Source organism: Echiichthys vipera, assembly GCF_963691815.1.
Source record: "Echiichthys vipera genome assembly, chromosome: 15".
Classification (NCBI taxonomy): domain Eukaryota; kingdom Metazoa; phylum Chordata; class Actinopteri; order Perciformes; family Trachinidae; genus Echiichthys; species Echiichthys vipera.
In genome coordinates this window covers 24,288,013-24,311,933 of record NC_139840.1, presented here as the reverse complement: position 1 = coordinate 24,311,933, position 23,921 = coordinate 24,288,013, and the positions used below count along the sequence as shown (strand labels likewise).

The following is a 23,921-nucleotide window of genomic DNA, read 5'->3' as shown; positions in this document are numbered from 1 at the left end:
GTGTTTTGAACATTAAAACATGTGCTAGTAAAAACCCAAAATACAAGTATGTCCCCTTTAATATATGTACACGTCTGGGTAAAACTAACATTTATAACATAATAAGTAATTGCACATATCTGAATATTGAAACATAATAGTCTTTTCACCTGCACCTCTCATTTCCTTTCTATATAAATTGTTGCAGCTCTGACTGTTCATAATGGAGGCGTGATGGGAGGTGAAGCTCATTCTCCGCTTTGCTCGCCATGTCACCACAGTAAAGGAAAGTGTCAAAATGCCTATCACTTCAATGTGAAAAAAACACATTCATTGAAGGCTAAACAATAGATTTTAGTGAGTCAACTCACAACCAGCCTTCTCTCTATTAGACCAGAAGCACATTATAAAACCAGGCTGTCTGCTGGGATAGATAAAGATACTTCAGTGCAAAATGATCCAACGAGACAAGAGTAGTCATGGGAACACAAGCGTGTCTTTGTACCTCCAGTGTCCATGGTGTTGTCGTCGTCCACGCGGCAGGTTTCCGTGAGCGTGGTGAACAGACAGCCAATGGGGTCTAAGGGATGACCCACCCAGCCCTCCAGGTTAGTGGTGGAAGTCACGCCCCTCTGGAGAAGCTCTGAGAGAGGAGAGGGAGAAATGTTACAATGATGCCACACTCTGCACTGAATGTGTATGTATGTGTGTGTGTGTGTGTGTGTGTGTGTGTGTGTGTGTGTGTGCGCTTTACCTTTCTTTTGGTGTTTGTAGATGTCCATCTGTCTCTGCTGTTGCAAGCGGAGCGTGTTGATGATGGCGACAGCCAATCGCAATGCTTCCCTGGAGTAACCGTGAGAACGCAGGGCGTCGACGCGAGCGCATGCTGTCGGGACGTGGTCTGTGTGGGAGATAAGGCGGAGTCAGGACAGCTTCACACAAAGGCTTTGCTGTACAGTGTGACAGCAATTTTTCTTCCAAACATGGGATGAAGTAAGTAACACACACACACACACACACACACACACACGCGCACACGCACGCACGCACACACACACGCACGCACACACGCACACACACACACACACACACACACACACTGCAGTCTCAGCAGAACGCCAGTGTGTGTCTGATAGCTGGCTTAAGTTGCAGAATCTGACAGATCTTAGCTGGAAGCTGCTTACTGCAGATACTGGCCTCAATATCAGCAGAATTACTGTGTGTGCTTGTGTGTGTGTGTGTGTGTGTGTGTATGTGTGTGTGAGTGTGTGTGTGTGTGTGTGTGTGTGTGTGTGTGTGTGTGTGTGTGTGTGTGTGTGTGTGTGTGTGTGTGTGTGTGTGTGTGTGTGTTGGTTCGGCTTTCAGTGGAATTAGAGATTGTGTCTCTATGGAAGTTCCATGCTGTCATTCCTCGCGAAAATTAAGCTTTTCTATACTATTGTAATGCAGAAAGTTTGTGTGTTTGTGTGTGTGTTTGTGTGTGTGTGTGTGTGTGTGTGTGTGTGTGTGTGTGTGTGTGTGTGCTCACCTAGCCAGAGCGGCAGTCCCTGTGGGTTGAAGAGCAGGCTCTCGCCCTCTCTCTGGTAGGATGGAGACATGTAGTGGTCGCTGCTGATGATCCTCTGGAGGTGGCTGTCCTGCCAGTGGAGGTCGCAGGCCTCGATGGCCCGGCTGAACACGGACCTCCTCGGCCTGGACAGAGAGTCTGAGAAAAACAACAATACACACACAGTCAGTGATAGCATCGTGTTGTCCCATCTTGTCTGTGATTTCATATTTTGATGACACAGTATATATGTTTTGTTTTACCGATTTTCTCTTTTCGAGTGTGGCGGGCATGGAATTAATTACACTGATTAAATATTGTCTGTCTGCGTTGTGAAGCTGGGGAAGGTTTGAAGACGGACTGTTTGTGTGTGTGTGTGTGTGTGTGTGTGTGTGTGTGTGTGTGTGTGTGTGTGTGTGTGTGTGTGTGTGCGCGTGCGCTGACCCTGTGCCAGGTTGCTCTGCGGCAGAGCATTGGTGATGTTTGGAAGCTCGCTGCCGTAGTTGCCGTCCTCCAGCGGGCAGACGTCCATGTCGCCCCATTTCTTCAGCTGCCTCAGCCAGCCGCTCTTTTCCTCGCTCTTACAGTGGGGGTTTAGCACCACACACACCCACAATGCACCTGGGGAAAGGATGGCAATCAGAGATAAGGATTAAAAGGAAGCAGAGGTTGTAGTTCCTGGAAAACCACAATGACAGCTGGTTGAATTCTCTACAAAATAATACTTCTTTTCGGCTTTTTGCTTTTTTTTCTGACTGCAGAAACTCGGGTGCTTTGTGAATCATTTTTTATAAAAGCAAAGTATTTCCGCTCTACGATGCTTTGCTCTGACAGGGAAACAATGCTGTCACTCCTGACCAACTGATTAGAGCCTTAAACAAAAGGGAATGGCGTTTTTTTTTCTTGGTAACACCTCTTCAACACATGCTCCCTGGAAATTAAAAAAGAAGATTCTTGAGGTGAGAGACAGTTTTAGACTGAATCCCTACAGGTACACAATTTTACAATGAAGTCATTCATACATACATACATACATACATACATACATATATACATACATACATAAAATAACTATATAACATAAAGCAGATACTATAATCCATATCTTAAACATACTGTGCTAAAAAAAAGCTGGGGCGATGAGTCCACTCATTCATTTGTTAAGTAACCTTGACGACTTAATTTGGATCATACATAAGTACAGTCTCTTGTTACTTTTTCCTGTTGTATGTGACAGTGAAGTGAACATCTTTGGTTTTCTACTGTTGACTGAAGAAACGAAGTAAATTGAGGAAGCACCATTGACTCTGGGAACATTTAATAGGCGTTTTCTGATGTTTTAGTGACAAATAAGTAAAATAATAATATAGCAGAAAGTCAAGACCAAATCGGTTTAAGATATGTTTTTATCCTGGAAAAGCTCAAGAGTTTTTTTTTTTTTATTATTTAAAAATGGTCTGTGTGCAGTTTAAATACATAAATATCCCCATCTGATGCACTGTACCACATTGTAGCTCTGTCGTCCCTTGTCAGTCACATGTCCACAGTCATCACAATCAAATATTGTTTAAATGGCAACACAGTCTGAAGTCGGCTAACAACTATTGAAGAATCTAAATGTGGTGCGTCGGACATTTATGAGAGCCAGAGTTGTTAAAGCTATTGTATGAATCGATATACTACCGCTTTCACACACAGGCGGCTGCACTGAACTCACCTGTTCTACATACACAGGGCTCGAGCTGGCTCGACTGTCAGGCGTCTTTATCTCTGAGGGGAAACGATTGGGCAGCAAACCCTGAGCGCCTGGCTGTTATTTCCGTCTGTGTCATGATCCCCCTCGCTCGCCCGGGAAGCATTCTCATTGACCTCCTAAATGCTGAGATTGATTGCAGAGGAGCTGAGCAGCCGTATTGATCGGCAGCCTTTATCGTTCACTCTGTGCAGAGATCGAGAGGAGAGGCCGGAGCAGGAGGAGGAGCTGCTGATTTGGATGACCTAATAGCTTACTGACCGGATGAACGCTTACTCTGACAAGGTGTCTGTCGATTTGTCTGAGGAACCAACAGGCTGGACGCTTCAGTCGGCTCGGCTGTCTGACCTACAGTGACTGATGGGACCGACTGGCGAGCTGATAGGCCAACTCATAAACAAGTAGGTCATTTTGATGGTGTTTTTCCGTTTCGGTCAGACGTTTCTCCGGCTGTTCTTACCTAGCTCGTCCCAGAGCTGCCGACACTTGTCCGTCATGCCCGTGCCCTGCTGTCTCCATAGCGACAGCCGCGGGTCTGCCATGAACTGTTCCGTTATGAGCGTCAGCATTCGGGCGCCGTTTGAGTCTCGCATTCGCAGCATCTCCCTCACCTGGAAAGACACGGAGAGTGCAGGCTTAGTCACTGTATTTAACCCCTAAGACTTTGACCTTCTTCCATCCGAAACTGATGCGTGTCTTTGCCCATCAGAGTGTATTTCAAAGGGTCGAAAGAAACACTGAACGGTTGTGTAATTGTACCTAAGATACACTGAGGATCCAACCAGCCAAACCTCAGGTTACACATGAACACACAGATGCAGCAAGGAAGTGCAGGTCAGCTGTTGTTGATGCAGCAGTGAGACCTTTTGGGGAAAAATGCTTATTTGCTGGGAGATGGATGAGAAGAGTGATACCACTCGCATGTATGCCTCTTTTGTTTGGAGCTGGAAACAGGGGCTAGCTTCGCTTGGCATAAAGACTGTACACAGGGGGAAACCTCAAACCCATACCTCCAAGCTCCCGCATTAATATGTTTTTTCTATTTTGTTTTATCCGTACACAAAAAGCTCAGCTAGTATCAAACTCACGTGAATTTCCACCTGTTTTTTGTCTTTATGCTAAGCTAAGCTAAGCTAAGCTAAGCTAAGCTAAGCTAAGCATGTCCTGGCTCTAGCTTCACATTGAACAGACAGATATTAAAGTTGTATCGATTGTCTCAGCTGTCAGTAAGATATTTCCTGAACTTAAAACGTTCCTTTAACGCAACTAGACGATAGAAGCATGCGTCTATCATCCAGATAATAATATGTGAAAATCTAATTTGAAATCACAAAAGATAAAACGTAATTTCTTTATTTTCTTTTCTTTTCTTTTTTTGTGCTTTGTGACAGAGGGGATGACATGCAGCAAAGAGATATTTTGGACCTTTTTGTACGCAACCCCTGACCCTACCAGGCGATCTATAAAGCACGATTTTTGTTACCAAACTTATCACTAACTCTACTTGAGGTTCAACATGAGGTCACATTCAGTACGAGTGCTGCTTCTGTTCAGAGCCCAGACCTATCAGAATATGGGTCTGTGGTTTCACTCAGACAAAGAGCACCGAAGTGCATTTATGAATCCCCTACACTGACTGAAGATTTGCAAAGCTACACTCTAAACACTATTCAAGACCTTAATGCATTGAGTTTGAATAATACAGAAAGACACATAGAGTATCTTAAGATGCTTTTGGGACAGGTTTCTTTGAGGGAAACCATATTTTTACATGGAGACATGAAGTTGAATGGATGCAAAAGGCAGAGTGCTTTAATTTAAATGTCTGTTCAAATCTCTTCATTCTCTGACAGTATAGAATAAGCACAGGGGTCAATATGAAGCAGGGACAAAAGGGTTAAAAATCAATGTCTTCATTAAATGTTTTCATTATTTTAAAAAGGGGCAGTTGATCAATTTTACATATGAAGATACGTTCACTAATAGTTTATTGATGACATAACCGGCGCCATATCAGATTGGATCTATTTATGTATTTACATTTTCTACATGTTTTACAGAAAGCCTGTTATGAACTGGATGTGTGGGCTTTCTCATGTGAGACACTGAGTTGCATTATGGGAAATGTAGGCTTGAGCTTGACCCATATTAGGGACTATAAGTCAGGATATCACAGAACCTTTTTTTTCTATAAGAGTGCAGCTTCCAATTGGTCACCCATGTGTTCAGATAGGCTGCTGCTGAGCATTTATGTAGGGATCAGTGTCTTGGTGATGATTATGACAATATGAATCAATGCATAAATCCCCAGCCACATAATTGAGGGAGGTGTTGATGTATACCTTGGCGAACATGGAGTTGAGTTGCTTCCCGGAGCCGTAGTATCCACCCTGTGACAGAAACTGTTTGACCTGTTCTCGGACTTGATCCTCGTCCAGATGCCAGCAGTTGTCATCGTCGATGCTGGCGCCTGCAGTCGGGTCCGGTGCACCTGGGAATTCACACACAGGCACATATTAAATGACAGGCACAATGACAGAAACGCATGCGGACGAGAAACATTACAAAGAAGCACAAGTTCAATCTAACATTAACATCCTTCTCTCCACATCAAAGCTGGTGTAAACAGAGTTACGTGTGCATATTCGCAGAGTCAGACCGTTCCTTCCTGTTCTCAATTCACACTTGAACAAAAACATAATAAACATGGTGACATGGGAAATGGAGTTTAATTTTAGACAGCCTTTGCTTGATCCTAACGTGCCATTTAATATCTGCTCACATTTTAAGGATAGTTAGCAATCCTAAAAATAAAAACAGTCATTCTGAATGAATCTAAATCTCTGCTGAATGGTTACCCTGATACTGCTTTAACACCATTTGTTTTACATTCAACTTAACAGTGTACTATGTGACACTTGAGAAAAGACGCTGGATTAATGCTAATAGCGCACTGAGGGAGTATAAGGCCAACGTTATTTTTCTTCTGTTCGGCAATGAGTCTGTGTGTGTGTATATCTGAGTATTACTACGGGGAAATGTAGATGCGCTCAGGAGGGAGAAGCTGCTTTGATCTAGCAGGAAGCGAGCTGAGGAATGCCCCGAGATGTGTTTCCGACTGGCTGGGAGTACGCAACAGCAAACAGCAACATTCCCCCATCAAAGAAAACCTCGCTCCTGGACCGACTGAACTCCAACCCCCATGATCCCCCTTGTCAAACACAGACAGGAAACACCGCGCACAGGCTTCCTGGACAGGAGAGCTGGAGAATGTCAACATTAAGCAAGGGGGGAATGAAATAGAGAAATAGAAAAAGAGTTTTGTTATGTGAAAGGATGTGTCTAGTTTGTCGTTTCCCCGATGCAGGTCTGTTTTGGTTCTCCTCTTCCTTTTTCATCTCAGTACATTCTCCGGTCCTTTCATCTTTCCTCTCATTTCCCGTCTCCCTGAGTGCTGTTTCTCCTGTCTCTTCCTCTCAGTGTCCCCCTTCACGTCTCTCTCTCTCTCTCTACCATCTCCTGCATCCATTTCAGCATTCACCTCTTTTTTTTCTGCTTTCTTCAACATACCACTGGAAGGAGGTTGCCACTGGAGAGAGGGAACTAAGAAATCAAACGAGCCATTTGAAGCCTGCCTGCCTCACTGTTTCGCCAGATTTATCAGGGCCCTGACGTATGACAGCCTGTAGGCTAGCGTGCAGCATGTTTTAAGTCTGGAAGCTTTCAAGTCGGGCCTGCTGCTGTGAAGATATCACTGCAGAGGGGATGGACAGCACCTCAACTGGGGCGGCTGTGGCTCAGGAGGTAGAGCGGGTCATCCACTATTTTGAACTATCAGCGCTTTGATCCCCGGCTCCTCTAGTCATGGAGCATGTTAAAGTGCGCTTGGGCAAAAAACTGTACCCCAAATTTGGCTGTGCAATCTGTGTATGACGGCGGTAAGATTAGATCCTGATGAGCAGATGGCACCTTTAAAGTGTATGAATGGTCGCTTTGAGTGGTTGGAAGACTAAAAAATAAACTGTATAAAAGAAAGTCCATTTACCAAGAGAGCTAACTTAAGAAAGGTGCCCTTGACTGCCACGCATTTATGACCTTAAAAATCAGTTCTAGATAAATTAAAGCTATTCTTACCTTTCTGGCATGTCTCACAGTACGTACTTAAAATTTGAACATGAACAACTCCGCCTCCCTTCAAAGTCCCACCCTCTTCACCCTGCATGACCTCTGACGCAGCCTCCTTCCCCGACACATGCGGGGAGAGAGAAATGCTGCGTTTTAGTGCCATGGGAAGTCTGAATTTTCAGACCTCAACCCGGCAGAGCACACTGGAATGCCTGTCAAAGTGAAACGTCCTACTATTGAATTCGCCGGTAAGAGGTTTTCCCCTTTAACAGGCATTCTCAGTGTACTTTGCCTGGTTGGAGGTCCGAAACGTCAGACTTCCCATGGCACTGGAAGGCAGCATGAGCAGCGCAAATGAAACGGAGCGACGGATGACAGGCAGGAAGCTCGGCAATTGTGTTTGGACCGAATAAGTTTACAAAAGAAAAGTGTAAAATGTCAGAAAGGTAAGAATTGCTTTAAGAAATGAACGTGCTCTTAAAAAAAAAAAAGAATTACACAATTGTGCATTTTTACGTCAATCAAACGTGAACTGAAAGTTTGCCACTGAGGTTGTCCTCTCACCGTGGACCTGGTTGATCTCAGAGTTGGAGGAGAGGATCTCGTCAGCCAGTTTCTGAGCAGTGGGCAGCACCTCAGTGTGGTGGGCCGTGATCAGGTACTGGACCAGCTTCTGCAACTGATCTCTGTTCATCTGGAACAACGTCTCTGAGATGGGCAACCGCAGCTTCACCTGTATCAGACATAAAGCGAATGGAAAGGCTGCTGTATGACTGTGATGTATAATGTACGTTTTACTCTTTTACTCTGTTTAGGACATTTCTATAGTTCCTTTAAGATTTATGAAGGTTTATCCTCAGCAGACATCGATATCTGTGAGGCATTATTTTGTTCTTACCTGTTCAGGCTTGCGAATGCGGTAAAGAGAGAGCGCCACCACGTGGGCGCAATAGAAAATGTCTCTGTTCCCACAACCACAGGTGACAGAGGTGATCTTGCATCGGTCAAAGCTGATGGCCACCTTGTGGGTGACCTCCGGCTCTGATGATGTGGCGGGTTCAGTTACTGTGCCGCTGAGGTGAAACCCTGCAAAGACACAAGGAAGAAAGGAGAATGAGTGAGCTTCATCGTTCTCACATAAAAGCAAGTGTTCTGTTAAATGGACATTTAATTATCCCGACATTTTAACATCTGCCTGAGGATAACTGCGACAGGAAACTGCCTAACAAACGGAAACATCAGGGTTTTTAAAAACTACAACAATCATTTTCAGGGTTCCCTAAATGATCTTTCCTGTTTCTTTTGTGTTAGCATCTACCCCGGATGTTGTGTGCGGACAAGCTTCTGTGGTTATCTGAGCCTCCACAAACAATACAGAATGAACCTTTAGTACAAAACACACACAACTTAATGAGACGTCTCCAGCAGGATACCGTGCCATCTGATACTCTCTATGCCTCCCTCTCTCTCTCTCTCCTGATGGCATATGCACACACACACACACACACACACACACACACACACACACACACACACACACACACACACACACACACACACACACACACACACACACACACACACACACACACACACACACACACACACACACACACACACACACACACACACACACACACACACACACACACACACACACACACACACACACACACACACACACACACACACACACACACACGATAGAAAGGGTAGTAACCTGTAGAGATGAACTCTGCTTTGCATAGTTAATCTTTAGGGCCCTCACACACTAAACTAACCCCTGGCCGTTGGCAGCTGCTGGGCTGTTGTTAAGCATCAGAGGGCAACCATTGCTTGATTTTTAGTGGTACGTCAGGCATCATTGGCTTTGGTTGGCCCTTAGAAGTATATTCTGGACATTGACAACAGGCTTGTTATTTCCTCCAATGAATGAGCATACTTGCCATCAGCAGTCCAACAGCTGTCTTTGCCCCCAGAAAAGATAGAACTACTTTTGAAAAAAAGGCAACATGAAGTTATGGGTCAATACCTCAAGGCTGTTTCCTAGAGCTCCACTGCTATACTGGATGCCAGTTTATCGCATGGCACATAGAGACAAACAGAGACAGACAACCATTCACACCTACGGGTAATTTTAGAGTCATCAATGAACCTAACACCTGCACGTCTTTGGACTGTGGGAGGAAACCGGAGAACCCGGAGACACGGGAAGAACATGCAAACTCCACACAGAAAGGCACCAGCCAGGATGCGAACCTAGTGTGAGGCGACAGTGCTAACCACTACACCACCGTGTAGCCCGTGTTTTGTTAATACTAACCTAAATTTGATTTACTTTCACTCCATCAATTAAAGCATAAATAACTAATGAAAGCCTTTCGATGCAATGCCACCGACTGCAGGGATCCTGTATGGCCCAGACGGTAAAAGAAATTACGTGACGAGAAAATAAGAACTCAAAAGGACAGAAAGGTAGAAGGTGGAACAGCCAGTGAGGAAACTGAGGATAAAGGGGACCAGATAGGAGGAGAAATGTGAGAGGAGAACAGAGAACAGAGGAGGGGAGGAGAGTGTATCTGCTCTGTCCTGTCGTCTCACTGTGACAGGTCAATTATTTATGAGGTGAGGTGTGTGTGTGTATGTGTGTGTGTGTTTGTGTGTGTGTGTGCACATTGGATTACTGTATCTTCCCAAACCATAGCAACCCCACTGCTGCTCTCAGAGGGGGAGAGAGACAGACATAAATGGAGGATGAGCAAGCTAACTGAAAGGCAATGACATGGCTATTTTGGGCATTGGCAGAAAAAAAACAAGTACATGTCTGAAACTCAGACTTACAAACCCCAATGCAAACACGCAAACAGGTGTACTCGTACATCCTGAACCAAGACGAAAGTTGTCAGCTCAACACTTCCCACCAGCATAACAGCCGCCTGCTGTTCAGATCAACATCTCAACTGCCGACATAACACGACCAAAACACCAACCTGCAGACACAACAACTAAAATGGAGTTTGGACCCAAAATAGCAGACCTATGTTGGTTTGGCTGTGCTGCTACAGGTGTAGGTGAAAATATGATCCAGGAGTTTCAGTTTGGGTAATATGTTGATGAATGTAAGGTTGATTCAGATACCTCAAATCAGGACACCTGTAACTAGTAGTGAACACACTGAATTTTGATGTTTAAACTGTATTTGTTGTCTTGTTAGTATAATCTGCTGTGCAATGGATTTACTGGATTGCATTTCACATTCTTAATTTTTTGTACTTTTGTAATGCAGCACTATTTTTGGTCCGCACATGGCCAAAGGATCTGAGCTACCCACCGACAGACCATCGTACCCTTTCACCAACTGACCCAGCAGCCGGTCACACGTGTACCACCAAGTGAGCTACTGACCGACCTACTTACACACTGGCCTCATGCCAACCAACACATCAACCCACTAACATAATGAGAAAACTCAAAGACCTGCACTACCTATCACGCACTGAGCGCCTCGTAGACAACTAACCGACCAATCGATTTTCAAAAGGATGGGGCTGACCAACATAAACTGCCCACTGAGCCAAACTGGGCATCTGAATGTGACAGGAAGGATGAGAGACGCACCGAGAGAGACAAAGAGAGAGAGAGAGGCTGATGCATCTGCCAGTGCGAGACATAAAAAGTCCTCTGAAATTGTTGAAATCTCTCCCTCCCACTGTGTCTTTGTGTCTTGCAGCGCATGGTAATATCAGAAATGTCAGGAAAAGGGTTTTCCATTCTTTCCCGGTGCTTTTATAATGGATATACCTGTAGAGCCAATTTGCACTAACCACAGCTTAGTGTAAGGGAGTCCAAATTTGATCCTCCAGTGCTGAAATCATCACAACGGAGAGCAAAAGGATCAGACAAAATCTGGGTGAGTGCATTGCTTGAAAGCATCGGGGGAACATTTGAGAGCTATCTTCCCCTTCAAACTGTCTAAATAATGTCTTCTCAGTCATAGCTGCACTTTTTTTTCACAAATCCAGTGTAGCATCTCAGATGAGTGTAGAAGTGTTGATGGCAGATGATATCGGGTATAAAGACTTTCTCACAGCCGGGTGCTCTGCTGCTGTCTCTTTCTGTCTTGGCTTTGGACCTCGCCCCTCCTTCCCTCTCCGACTGTGTCTGTTAAGTTACAAAGTCTATTGTTGCTCAGACCACAGGGATGAATGTGGTGGTGACACCGCTGCTCTTTTCACTTTCAATCAAGTCTAAAATGGCCCAGACACAGTTCACAGTCCGTCTGTCTGGCAACCCCCCTCCCCTCGATCTCCTTCTAATTTCAAACATAAAACCCACAACATAGCTGGGCTTAAGTCTCCATAAATTAGCAGTTTGTGGCATTCATACCTCGCCATGTCTTTTCCCACACAACATGGCCATTAGGCTGCTAACAGATTAGATAAAACTGAGACTCGATGGCTCATTAGACAAGGCATTTCAGGATGTTATGTTATAACAACCCCTTTCTCATCTCTTGTGATTGAGTCATTCGTAGGTAAAGTAATTGTTTCAAATTTTCTGTTCTTTTTGCTTTCTAGTCAAGAACATGAGAAGATCAATACCACTGGTAAACATAAAGCCACAGCAGTCCATAATAAAACTGATAAGATGAATGAAGGGGACCTAGGACAGAACCTTGAGGTACTCCACGGTTGAGTATATTTCTTACTCCCTTTTACCAAACTTGTATCTAGTCCCAAAGCTTGGTGATGCAATACTCTCTCAATGGTTCTGCTGCTCCCAAATAAGTGGCCAAGCCAAAATTATGCCTCACATCAACCACTGTGTGCGTCTTCAGAATAACAATATTCAGTACAAACAGAATGGGACTCAGGACAGAACCTTGAGGTACTCCATGGCTGAGTATATGTTAACCTGTACCCCTTCTCTTTTTTCTGCCGCTTCTACATATAAAGTGCTTCTGTGTGTGTGTAAAAAGGCTGAAGAAGACAAGTGTGTATTCAGCAGATGGGGATGCAATGACACTTGATAAAAAAAGGGGACACTGCATCAGACAGTCGAAGCAAACACACACACGCGCACACACACACAAATGAAGAAACAACCTTTACGGAGCCTGTCTGCTTTTGTTCTTAATGCCATAGCGTGGAACAACACAAACTAGTCAGTGATATTCACAGTAGATATCAGTAGGCTGTGATGTGCCTAAACTGGGAGTGTTGCCAAGTACAATGATCTGGCCTAATCCTTGGGGGGGAAATCACATGGTCCCTGTGTGTGTGTCATGTCTTTTTTGTTTTGACACACACACATACACACATACATACATACATACACACACACATACACATACACATACACATACACATACACATACACATACACATACACACACACACACACACACACACACCAGTGTGTATAACAACAGCCCTTTCACTGTTTGTGTTGCACATCAAATTCGAGCTACATATAGAGCAGCGTGCATGTTTTGTGCAAGAGAAAACAACAAGAACAAAAGAATTCAGTTTTGACTTGAGCATTTGTTTTCACTCTTGGATTATTTTCATTTCGATCAAAACATATGAGAATGCACGTGAGCAGGACTTGACATGTCCATCTATGGATGCATGTGTGAGCAGGGGAAATCAGTTGCATCGAAGTGCACCGTGTGAGAAAACCACTAAAAAGTGTGAAGAGGCAATAAAAGGAAGAGAAAAGACGTCTGAAGAGGCTACCATTGTACATCTCTCTATTGTAATTAGAGCCGCCCCACTCCGCTCCAATGTATTTATACACACAAATACGCACACACACACTCCGCCCTGCCTGCCTCCCTCCCTGTTGTACGCCATCTGTCACTCGATGGCAACTCCGCCCACACAATCCAGTCAGCCAATCAGGAGGCAGAAAGCTCCCCACGCTCATAGGCCATTAACCCCTAATCAGCTGGGGAGATGGAGCCAGGGCGGTGAGCCAAATTGTGCATTTATACAGACACATACACACACCCACGCACACACTTGCAAACCATAGTCTTATTCAACCAAAGCTTCACCACAGGCCTGGCAGAAACAGGCAAACTTCCTCCAGTTGAGGAAGAGATACAGAGATACAGTCATCTACTTGTCCCACAGCGCTGCGCCTACACTACACAGACTTCACCAAAAGCCACTCCTACGTTTTACCACCCACACGGGATCACCACATCACCTGTTTGGTAAAGCATTAAAGATGGGTGGCAAATTAAAGGGAAAAAACAACATCAAGTGTCTTAGTAAGGTGTTCACCACAGGCCTTCTTTTTCCAAAAAATGTCATCTCATTTGGTGTTTTGATGATTAAAGTAAAGGACATCATCCAAAAATGCCCAGAGATGTGGTAACTGAGACAACCAAGGCATAGGATTTACATAATTCTTCTCATCACTGAACTCATTGACCCCTCATGGTCTATAAGGAATCATCTGCATTCATTGTGTTTCTCCACTCATTTATTCCGAGTTGTGCGTTTCATTGCTCTCCATCTTAATCCAGGTTCATTTGCCGGCCACAGACACACACCTCCTTGACCTGTACAACCCAGTACACAACAGTGGCATAATGCCGACTGTATATGACTTAAGACTGTATGTCAGTGTTATGCCAGCTGTCCCTCTTACAAAGACCTTGACTGGGTTGTGTGGCTACCTCCTTAACGGCAGAACAACTCTGGAGACAGTCTGTGTTGAACTGAATGCACAAAAAGAAAGCAACATATGCATATATATATACATATGGAATTGCAGCGCTGAACTTTCAAAGATAAGTCTTACGTCTGCATTACATGGCAACAACAGAACAGAACATCAAGATACTTTCCTTGTCAAATACACCCGCTTCTCTTTTTCCAGCCAACCCCCCAACTGAACGTTGCTCTCATTCTGTGTGCTCACTTGCTCTATGAGATGACACATTACTATTTACTTTGATCAGTAAACTGTATCAGAAACACATCTAGTAGAAAAAAAATCTCAGTGCCCCTCTCCCAAAAGTCGCCTACTGCAGGTTTCATCCTCCTCCAAGAGCCAACACATCCCTCCCAGCCTGCAGCCCTTCCCATCTCCCATCTGTTCTGACAGCTCCGAGGTTTACAGCACCCCCCACTCGCTCTCATTCACACACACAGCCCTGTATTCAATCAGCCATCTATCTCTGCACAACCGGCACACACACACACACACACACACACACACACACACACACACACACACACACACACACACACACACACACACACACACACACACACACACACACACACACACACACACACACACACACACACACACACACACACACACACACACACACACACACACACACACACACACACACACACACACACACACACACACACACACACACACACACACACACACACACACAACTCCTCCCCTCTGTCTATCTATCCATCTATCCATCCATCCATCATTCATCCATCCATCCTCCTGCAGTGTTTGCTGATGCGATAACAGCTGATTGATTCATTTGTGATTTCCCAGCAGCCCTGTCCCAAACACACATGCACAAAAAAAAAATCCTTGCTAAACGCCGGGACTCATTTGTCATGATTACATTGTGATTACATTGAATTGATTCCCTGATTTGCTCCATTCTGTTGCGACGGGGGAGGAGAGGACGGGAAGACAGGGAAGAGAGGGTGCGGGGGGAGACTGAGAACAAGATGGGAGAGACGGGTTTAATCAAATCCCTTTCAGCTTATGTGTAACAACGGGAAAGGGGAAAAACTGCAGATCTGACACCAGCGGAAATCAGCAAAAGGCTGACGCATTGCTCCCCTCCCCGATGTTCCCAACCTGATTGAGTGACGGGGCAACATAAAAAAGAAAAATGGAAGAAGTGGGGAGAAGTAATTCAGAGAGAGGGAAGGTAACACTTGACCTAAACCGGATTACTCTGCGAGGAAGATAGTGTTCAGCGAAATGCTCGTCAAAGATGGAGACAAAGGTCAATCGAATTCATCAGAATGAGAAAGAACATAGAAGGGATCGCAAGTCCTGTTTTTGATGCACACACACTCTCATGTACTGAAATCTTCTCAGAGTTAAACCCGTAGCCTCTGAACAGTAGCGGGGGATGGGTGGATGGAGGACGGGGTGGCATGTAGAGGTCGAACGACAGTGGCATCCTTTGCTTGATGAAATTCAATGAAAAGCTTCATCCGTCTAATATGAAAAGCAAACAATGGGCACCAACCTGAGAGCCAAAGTGGTCCAATTTAAGACTCCCATAGATTCAGATGTAAATGGTGAGTCACTTAGTCGGTTCACTCCATTGCACGGGTGACACTAGAATGAAGGTTACTCGGGAAGGAGAAAAGCCTCAAATGGTGCTTTTGGCTTTGCGGAACAATACAGGATCAAAAATCTGAGAGCAAAAATGCTCGCACACAAACACATTATGTGGAATACAAAGCTGAAGCTGGGTTGAGTTGAAGCAGAGTTTAAGGGCCTTGGTGTGTGTGTGTGTGTGTGTGTGTGTGTGTGTGTGTGTGTGTGTGTGTGTGTGTGTGTGTGTGTGTGTGTGTGTGTGTGTGTGTGTGTGTGTGTGTGTGTGTGTGTGTGTGTGTGTGTGTGTGTGTGTGTGTGTGTGTGTGTGTGTGTGTGTGCATGTGTGTCATACACAGAAGCTGTATGTGAAAAGCCTGTTCACCCAAGGCTAAATTAGAGATAAGGCGGCAGTGTTTTTTTTTGTTCCGGCCCGTTGTTTGCTGTGTGGAGGCATTATTGTGCTGCGGCCTTGTCTGGCCACATTTACAAAGAGACAAGCAGAAGCAATTTATCAAGCTACAGACACACTAAGACGGACTCACCTGCAGGTGATAAAGCCCACATTCATGCTCTGCTAGAAAACTTCCAGTTCCAGTTCTGACTTAAGTTTGTTTTTGTTAAGTCTTGGCATTATCTCTTATTAGGGCTGTACCAAATGTCTTTTTTTTAACATTTAAAGCTTCTGTTGAGGTTTTTCTATGGAGCCTCAAATGCCAGTCACTGCTGCTCAGGCGGACCATTAAATCAGACTTCGAATGTTGATGTAGAATTTGAAGCTTCAAACTATTTGGTACAACTCTAACGGTGAGAGTAAGGCTAAAGCTTGGTAACATGTTTGTGTGCTTTTGCCTTTTCCATACAGCTAATTGGGTAATTTGGACATAAGACGCCATGGGGGGCAATCACATCATAACATCTACCGTACTTTTCGGATTAAAAGTCGCTCCGGAGTATAAGTCTCACCAGCCCAAAATGCAGAATAAAGAAGGAAAAAAACACCTATAAGTCGCACTAGAGTATAAGTCACATTTTTTGGGGGAAATTTATTTGATAAAATCCAACACCAAGAAACGACATTTCATCTTGAAAGGCAATTTAAAATAAAAATAGAATAGAGAACAACAGGCTGAATAAGTGTACTTTATATGACGCATAAACAACGAACTGAGAACGTGCCTGGTATGTTAACGTAACATATTACGGTAAGAGTCATTCACAGAACTATAACATGTAGAACATGCTCTACGTTTACCAAACAACCTGTCACTCCTAATCACTGAATCCACTGAACTCTTCTTCCTCGCTGTCACTTCTGAACAACTCCGCCAACTCATAGGTACGGAAGTAGCAGGTAGCATCTTTTTTTTCACAATGCACTTCTGCCATGACCCACACCCGCCCAATTTTGATTGGTTGACGTGTGTGTGTGATGATTGCTGATATACGCCTAGTCTCTTACGTGACTGAGATAAATAATAGCCCAGGCTATTATTTGATATTTTACAGTAATGTGTTCATAATTTCACACATAAGTCGCTCCAGAGTATAAGTCTCACCCCCGGCCAAACTATGGAAAAAACTGCGACTTATAATCCGAAAAATACGGTAAATAACTTTGATTAGCAGGAGAGGAAAAGTGAGTGTTGATGGTCAAACATTCCATGAAATGGAATGTAAATGATTGGAGTGTTGAAGTTTCTTTCTATTGGGATGTGTTATAATCTATATTCTGCCTCTTCTCTGTGGCTGAGAAATGTCATGAGGACTGGTTGCCATAGCAGTTATCTGGCTGTTAAGACGTGATGTAACGCCCTTTCAAAGTATGAACTCCGGGTCCAACCCTTGTATTTCTTCAACGTCGCAGTGCCGTGTTTCCTGTTGTTTGAACAGATCTGAGTTTTGGAAAACAACGGTATTGTCATTTTACCAGATCTTGATGATGAAAAAGATAGTCTGACGTCAGAGGTGATCGTGATTGTGCACACGTTCGGCCATTGTTGTCTGTTTTGTTTCAACGGAGCGTTTAGACCTGGAAATCTTATTTTGAAAGGGTGTTACGTCACACTAAAGAGCCAGATAAGCTTGCGTTACCATAGCCAAGACATAATGTTTGGCTAAACCTTACAATTAAGCTAAACACTGCAAGACTCTGCATGATCATCATCATCTCAAATATGTTTACACTTTTACCATTGCATATTTTTTAATGCTATATTTTGTTAAACTTTAATGGAGATTAATGTCACTGTTAGTGTCAGAGCTACAAGCATTACAGCAACTAAGAGTGGGACGAATGCAGAAGGCAGACTGAAAATGACCCGCGTGTCAGTTCATCTTTATATTTCCTCGTAGCTGAGGCAGACAAAACCAGAATGTGATACGGACACACTCCCTAACGAGGCACACGCCAACATGTAAGCATATGAAAGGAGACGGCAGCAGTAAAAGGTTACCACACTGGATTTACCCTCCAATTACCAATACACCAGCTTACCAAAGACATGCACACACATTTACACGTGACACCATTTTTTCACTTAGTGTAACCACCCATACACATGTCCACACACACGCACGCACACGCATGATATCTGCTACATGCATAGACCCTTCCCTGCAGCAAACCATTCATCTGGAATATATGTGTCTATTCTGGTTATCTTTGTGTGTCAGTTTAGGAGGGTTTTGTGTGCATGCATCTGTGTGAGCAATGCATGCAATGTTAATGGGGTTATACACACACATATGCACATTTACACACATGGATTTCCTGCTTGTGTTTACGTATGCCAAGCCTGTTGTCTCTGTCTCTCCCTCTGCTGCTCTTTTGTCTCTTCTTTCTCTGTCTCTCTCGCACTTTGCCCTTTTCCTAAACCAGCCGCGGCCTTAGTCATGGTTTTTGTTTAATATGGCGGCATGCGAGCAAAGGAACAACCATCTGCCACATGCATGCAGCCGCCGCCGTCTTAGGAACAACAAGAGCTGGCATCACAATGCCTCTTTAGTAAGTGTGTGTGTGTGTGTGTGTGTGTGTGTGTTCTTCAAACTCAGTCTGCAGGGCAAGATAAGTATGCATTTAAGAGGCTTATATTTCATTTCAGGAACTGAAGGAGACAAAATGGCTCCATTCGGAGTTGGCGGACACAACACAAGGAATGGCGAGGTGGCAAGAAAAACATAAAGGAAAAGAAAAGGCTCGCTCTGACGCCGTTTGTGTACACACACACACACACACACACACACACACACGCACAGAGGAAGGAGGCACAAAGCCGAGCATTTGTAGTTTGCGCACAAACACAATTGAGCACAAAGCTGAACATTTGAAATACAAATCCAGCTTTATTAATCAGTGGTTTGTTTACTGTACAACTAAAAAGCAAATATTTGATGAAAGCAGCCAAATCGATGCCTGAAGACGGAACAAAAGTAACTCAGATACATTTTGGAATATGTGAATGTTGACCTAGGCTTGTCAAGCAGGTGACACACTCTCACGGAGCGTCTGAACGCAGACATGCAGCACAGGTGTGTAAAATTAGCGAAACACAGTATGAATAATTAAGCAACTTTTTGATGTTTTGCAGTTACAGAAAGTGGCCCAAGTACAATATGTCAGCAATCTTTCATGGCACAAGCGTGTGTGCTTCAGCTTTATTTCTGACAGGCAAAATTGCAAAGATATTTCTGACTTGCAACTCATTTAAAGACAATAACCTTGGTTAATTTTAGATCTGCGTTTGGATTCTCAGTGTACCCAGGGACATGAAAACTGTTCGTATCAAACACAAGAAGCAGTCATTTCAGGAAAGGACTCAGTTCAATCCCCTGCTGGCACTTTACTTCTCAAATCTGAAAATAAATACTGACTGTTAGGTTTCGCCTCCGCAAGATATTTTCTCCTTTCTGGGAAATATTTCGTCTAATGCAAAGGTCGTGACATTTGTGGTTTTGTTGGACCGTCTGCGTGTCTGAGTTTAGAAACCTTTCCACCCCCTGATTAGCCTCCACCCCTACAGAGCTGATCACTGCTTGCCTTGCACAACCATGCATGAAACATGAATAATGAAATATAATGAAAACAGCTTGCAAGCCAATATACAAGCTCACGATCCACACATGCTCCTGTTCTCTCTCTTACTCACACACACACACGCGCACAGTGTGGGAGGGTGAAACTCTCAATCATCCATTAGCTGAAAAGCAATCACAGATTAACACACACGCACACACGCACACACACACACACACACACACACACACACACACACACACACACACACACACACGCACACGCACACGCACACGCACACGCACACGCACACGCACAGGGATGGGGGACTTCTGGTTGAGTTCATCAAGCTCTCATCAAGCCAAGCCACCATATGGGGATGGGGCCCAAAACAGAGGGGATTGGATTATGTGTTTGTGCATGTGTGTATTACCGAGACCCCCCTCGAATGCAACACCAACACAAAGGAAGCATGCATCACCAAATCAGCTTTGTCTTGCATGCATTATGACGCTAGTGCTGCCCCATTAAGAAAGTTCCCCCAACACACACACACACACACACACACACAAACACACACACACACACACACACACACTAACACACACAAACATACACCCTGAAGGTGTGCTGAGCTCAAAGCAGCTGAAGTAAAGCCATGAAGAGGGCCAGACACTCTGATTACCACCTCCTCCTGTTTTCCTATTCACACACACATTTCTCCTCACTCTTCCATTGTGTCTGTATTTCTGCTTCTCTAATTTCTAGCTTTGCCTTCCTCCTCTTCCTAACTCTTAAATTAAATGGCAAGCAGGCAAGACACCCTGAAAATCCCAAGAATCCCCAACTGCAGGCCACCCACGCCCCCCCGTGTACCAAGGCCAGCTTGCTGACGTAGTCAGACAGTCGTACGTGGGGCATACATTGAACTTAATCTGGGTGTGACCTGCTTTTCTTGGCTTCTACCTCAGCTTCCCTCCCCTACTGGCTGCCCCCATAGATTCAGCCTTTCACAGGCAAGCACACCCCTCTTCACCAAGCGCCGCCCACCCCGAGACCCCCTAAGACCCGGGCTGCAGGCCTCGAGGCTGGGGCCTCGCCTGCCATTGTTAGCCCACAATGGGTGAGATGCGGCTGGCAAGCAGGCAGCAGCCAGCAGGCCTTGTGGAGGAAGCCAGGGGCGAGGAAGACGAGCAGCTACTGTAGGGGGAGGATGGACAAAGGGGGTCTGGCCTGCCTGCACAGGCAAACACTGGATAAACCTATTAGCTGAAATGAACATAGAAAGACAAAAGAGTCAAGATTCAGCATCATATACTGAACTCACCAGAACAGGAAAATGCAGCAACTCAAACAAGTGACACAAGTTCTGCTCACAAAGACACCGTAGCATAATGCTGGACTGCTGTCTGTTCTATTAAATCTGTCATCTAAAGCTGGGATCAAGCTGAACAAAGTGAGCTTTAGTCAATGGAAGTTCATTTGTTAATGTCAAATGAGAGCATCTGTCCCTGCAGCCAGGCTGCACCGCAAGCTTCACTTACTGTAAGGTCATGTTTAAAAGCTGCATTTCAGGGCTCACAGGGAAATATTTTTAAAACTGGCTCAACTCTCGCTACGAGCCCACATTTCTGACAGATTACATTTAAATGTGCTGCTTCCGTGATACCTGTCAAGAGCTGAACAATCATGTACAGTGTTTTAACGACTAATGCATTATCATTCCACCAAATGGCTGATTCATTTTAAAAAAACAACATTAAGCATGTCAGATGGAAAACAACAATAAAAGGTAAAAAATAAAGGTTATTCTTTATTGTTGTAACATCCCACGTTTGAAGCAAGTTTGGCTGCACAGCATGACTTTCCCAATCAAGGCTGAAGAGGTTAAAATAGGGCAGGAGGATAACTCAATATGATAATTTAGCATCTTTCAATGGAGTTGTATGGTGATGAAATCATATATCGAGAGCCTCCTTGTTTTTCCAGTTTGTAAAATGGGGGCGGCGAGCAGTGACGGTTAAGTAACAAAAAACGCATCAATAAAAGCGTCCACTGAGGTTTCAAATGTCTACTGCAAAACTAAAAAACGCACTGACCTGCAGTGTAAGAATACACAGACAGGAGTTTGTTTAGCTCTGTCAACAGTGTGTCGTATGAAAAAATGACACATGAGGTGAGGTTTTGGGCAGCTTCACACTGCAATTCTAATTAACACATAAGAACGTCCTGTTGTCACACCACAGCACTCATTTGAATGGAAAGTAATCAAGTGCACACACACACACACACAATAATCCAATAATGTCAACTGTCCCACACACACAAGCATGCAGCCGTACACACACACACAATAATCCAATAATGTCAACTGTCCCACGCACACAAGCATGCAGCCGTACACACACACACGGCGATCCAATAATGTCAGCTGACATAACCACACACACAGGCATGCCTGTGCGTGCGTGCACACACACACACACACACACACACAGTGACGAGTCGTGGGAGCAATCATCTGATAATGTCAACTGTCACAAGGACACACATAATGCGTGCACATGCACACACACACACACACGGGCAGAACAAAGGACGGGAGGCTGGTAAACAATGCTCCACAATGCTCTCTGGCACAGACTTGAGTTTACAAAAGAATGGGTTTCCAATCGCCACACACACACACGCACGCACGCACACGGCCGGGGTGAGAGAGCGGGAGAGACCTTTACGACGCACACTACGGGACTCACAATGCCAGGCAGACCATTCTCTCACTTACTCTATTCAGTCATTCAATTGCTCTTTCCCCCCCTTCTCCGTCTCTCTGCTCATCTTTAATGCACTTTAAAATAACCCCCTTTTTTTCTGTCCTCTGCTTTCTTCATCATCAGGATCTCAGCCATTTATCACCGAGTTGTAGTATAGGACAGTTAGGAGGGATCGGGCTGCACTCGTTGCCCCGGCACAGTACAGCACCACACACGCACGCGCACGCACGCACACGCACACACACACACACACACAGAGACACACAATAGCCTGGATTCACACAGTGCAGGGATGGGTTGAAGTTGAACCAACACCAACAGTGATGCAAGCCTCCCAATCCCCTCTTTATGGACAATGAAGAGTTAGTAACAACAACCCTGGGGCTACAGTTGTATGGATGTGTGTGTGTGTGTGTGTGTGTGTGTGTGTGTGTGTGTGTGTGTGTGTGTGTGTGTGTGTGTGTGTGTGTGTGTGTGTGTGTGTGTGTGTGTGTGTGTGTGTGTGTGTGTGTGTGTGTGTGTACACTGTGTATTTATGTGTGTAATGACTGAAACTATACTGAAACTTGTCTGATATAATAGAACCAGCAAAACTCAAGAAAATTGTACCCTGACAAGTTTCCAGTAAAGACCTAATACAACTCAAATCCTTAACCTGCTCATTTGACCCCAAAGCAGCCAACTTTTTTTAAAGTGCGTTCAGTCGTCAAAAGGACGAAGAGCCGGTATTTGTCGTTCGCTCTCCCGCTTCCTGGTATTTTCCCCCCTGGCACTGGAAACTGCTATTGTGAAACCTCACTTAAAGAAAAGCGACCTGCACTTGCATTCTTTTACGCTTCAGCGATTTCTTTCTTTAAAAACAACAACTAAGCCACGGCTTCATTTTGACCTGTGCAGAAATGCAGCAACAGGACGAACCCAAGTAAAAGCTATACAGAATATGAGTTGAGCGTGAACATGAATGGTAAGAAAAACTAAGTTTTAGTACTTAAAAGGAACACCACGGATGTAGTTGCTGCGAATCACCTCCAAAAAGACTTAAGACTATAACAGAAATGCTTTCCTTTTAACGTATCTCCAGTGGTGAGCATCCCTCGTCCTCCATTCGAGAGATTGGTGGTTCAATCCCCACCTCCCCCGGTCCACATGTCGAAGTGTCCTTGGGCAAGACTGAACCCCGAATTGCTCCCCGCGCTGCGCATGGGTGTGTGAATGGTTAGATTAGATGGTATGTAGATGTCCACTTCTATCAGTGTGAATGTCTGTGTGAATGGGTGAATGTGACAAACACTGTGAAAGCGCCTTGAGTAGTCAGAAGACTAGAAAGGCGCTATATAAGTACAAGTCCATTTACCATTTACCTTTGATTACTGGTCAGCATCTGTAACCCCGTCCCCTCCC

The 23,921-nt window shown here is 44.6% G+C and overlaps 1 protein-coding gene across 2 annotated transcripts in view; it reads right to left on the bottom strand.

Moving 5' to 3' along the window:
* zswim5 (zinc finger, SWIM-type containing 5) overlaps window positions 1–23,921 on the bottom strand; it is a gene marked incomplete at its 5' end in the record, with an annotated part of 63,141 nt that overhangs the window by 7,911 nt on the left and 31,309 nt on the right. The window contains 8 exons of one of the 2 annotated variants that reach the window (XM_083927855.1): window positions 485–622; window positions 734–880; window positions 1,508–1,684; window positions 1,970–2,146; window positions 3,739–3,889; window positions 5,621–5,769; window positions 7,968–8,136; window positions 8,302–8,489. In XM_083927855.1, coding sequence (XP_083783981.1) covers window positions 485–622; window positions 734–880; window positions 1,508–1,684; window positions 1,970–2,146; window positions 3,739–3,889; window positions 5,621–5,769; window positions 7,968–8,136; window positions 8,302–8,489 — 1,296 coding nt within the window. Of the gene's footprint in view, window positions 1–468; window positions 623–733; window positions 881–1,507; window positions 1,685–1,969; window positions 2,147–3,738; window positions 3,890–5,620; window positions 5,770–7,967; window positions 8,137–8,301; window positions 8,490–23,921 lie in introns of both variants that reach the window. The other variant, XM_083927854.1, reaches the window with a different exon arrangement.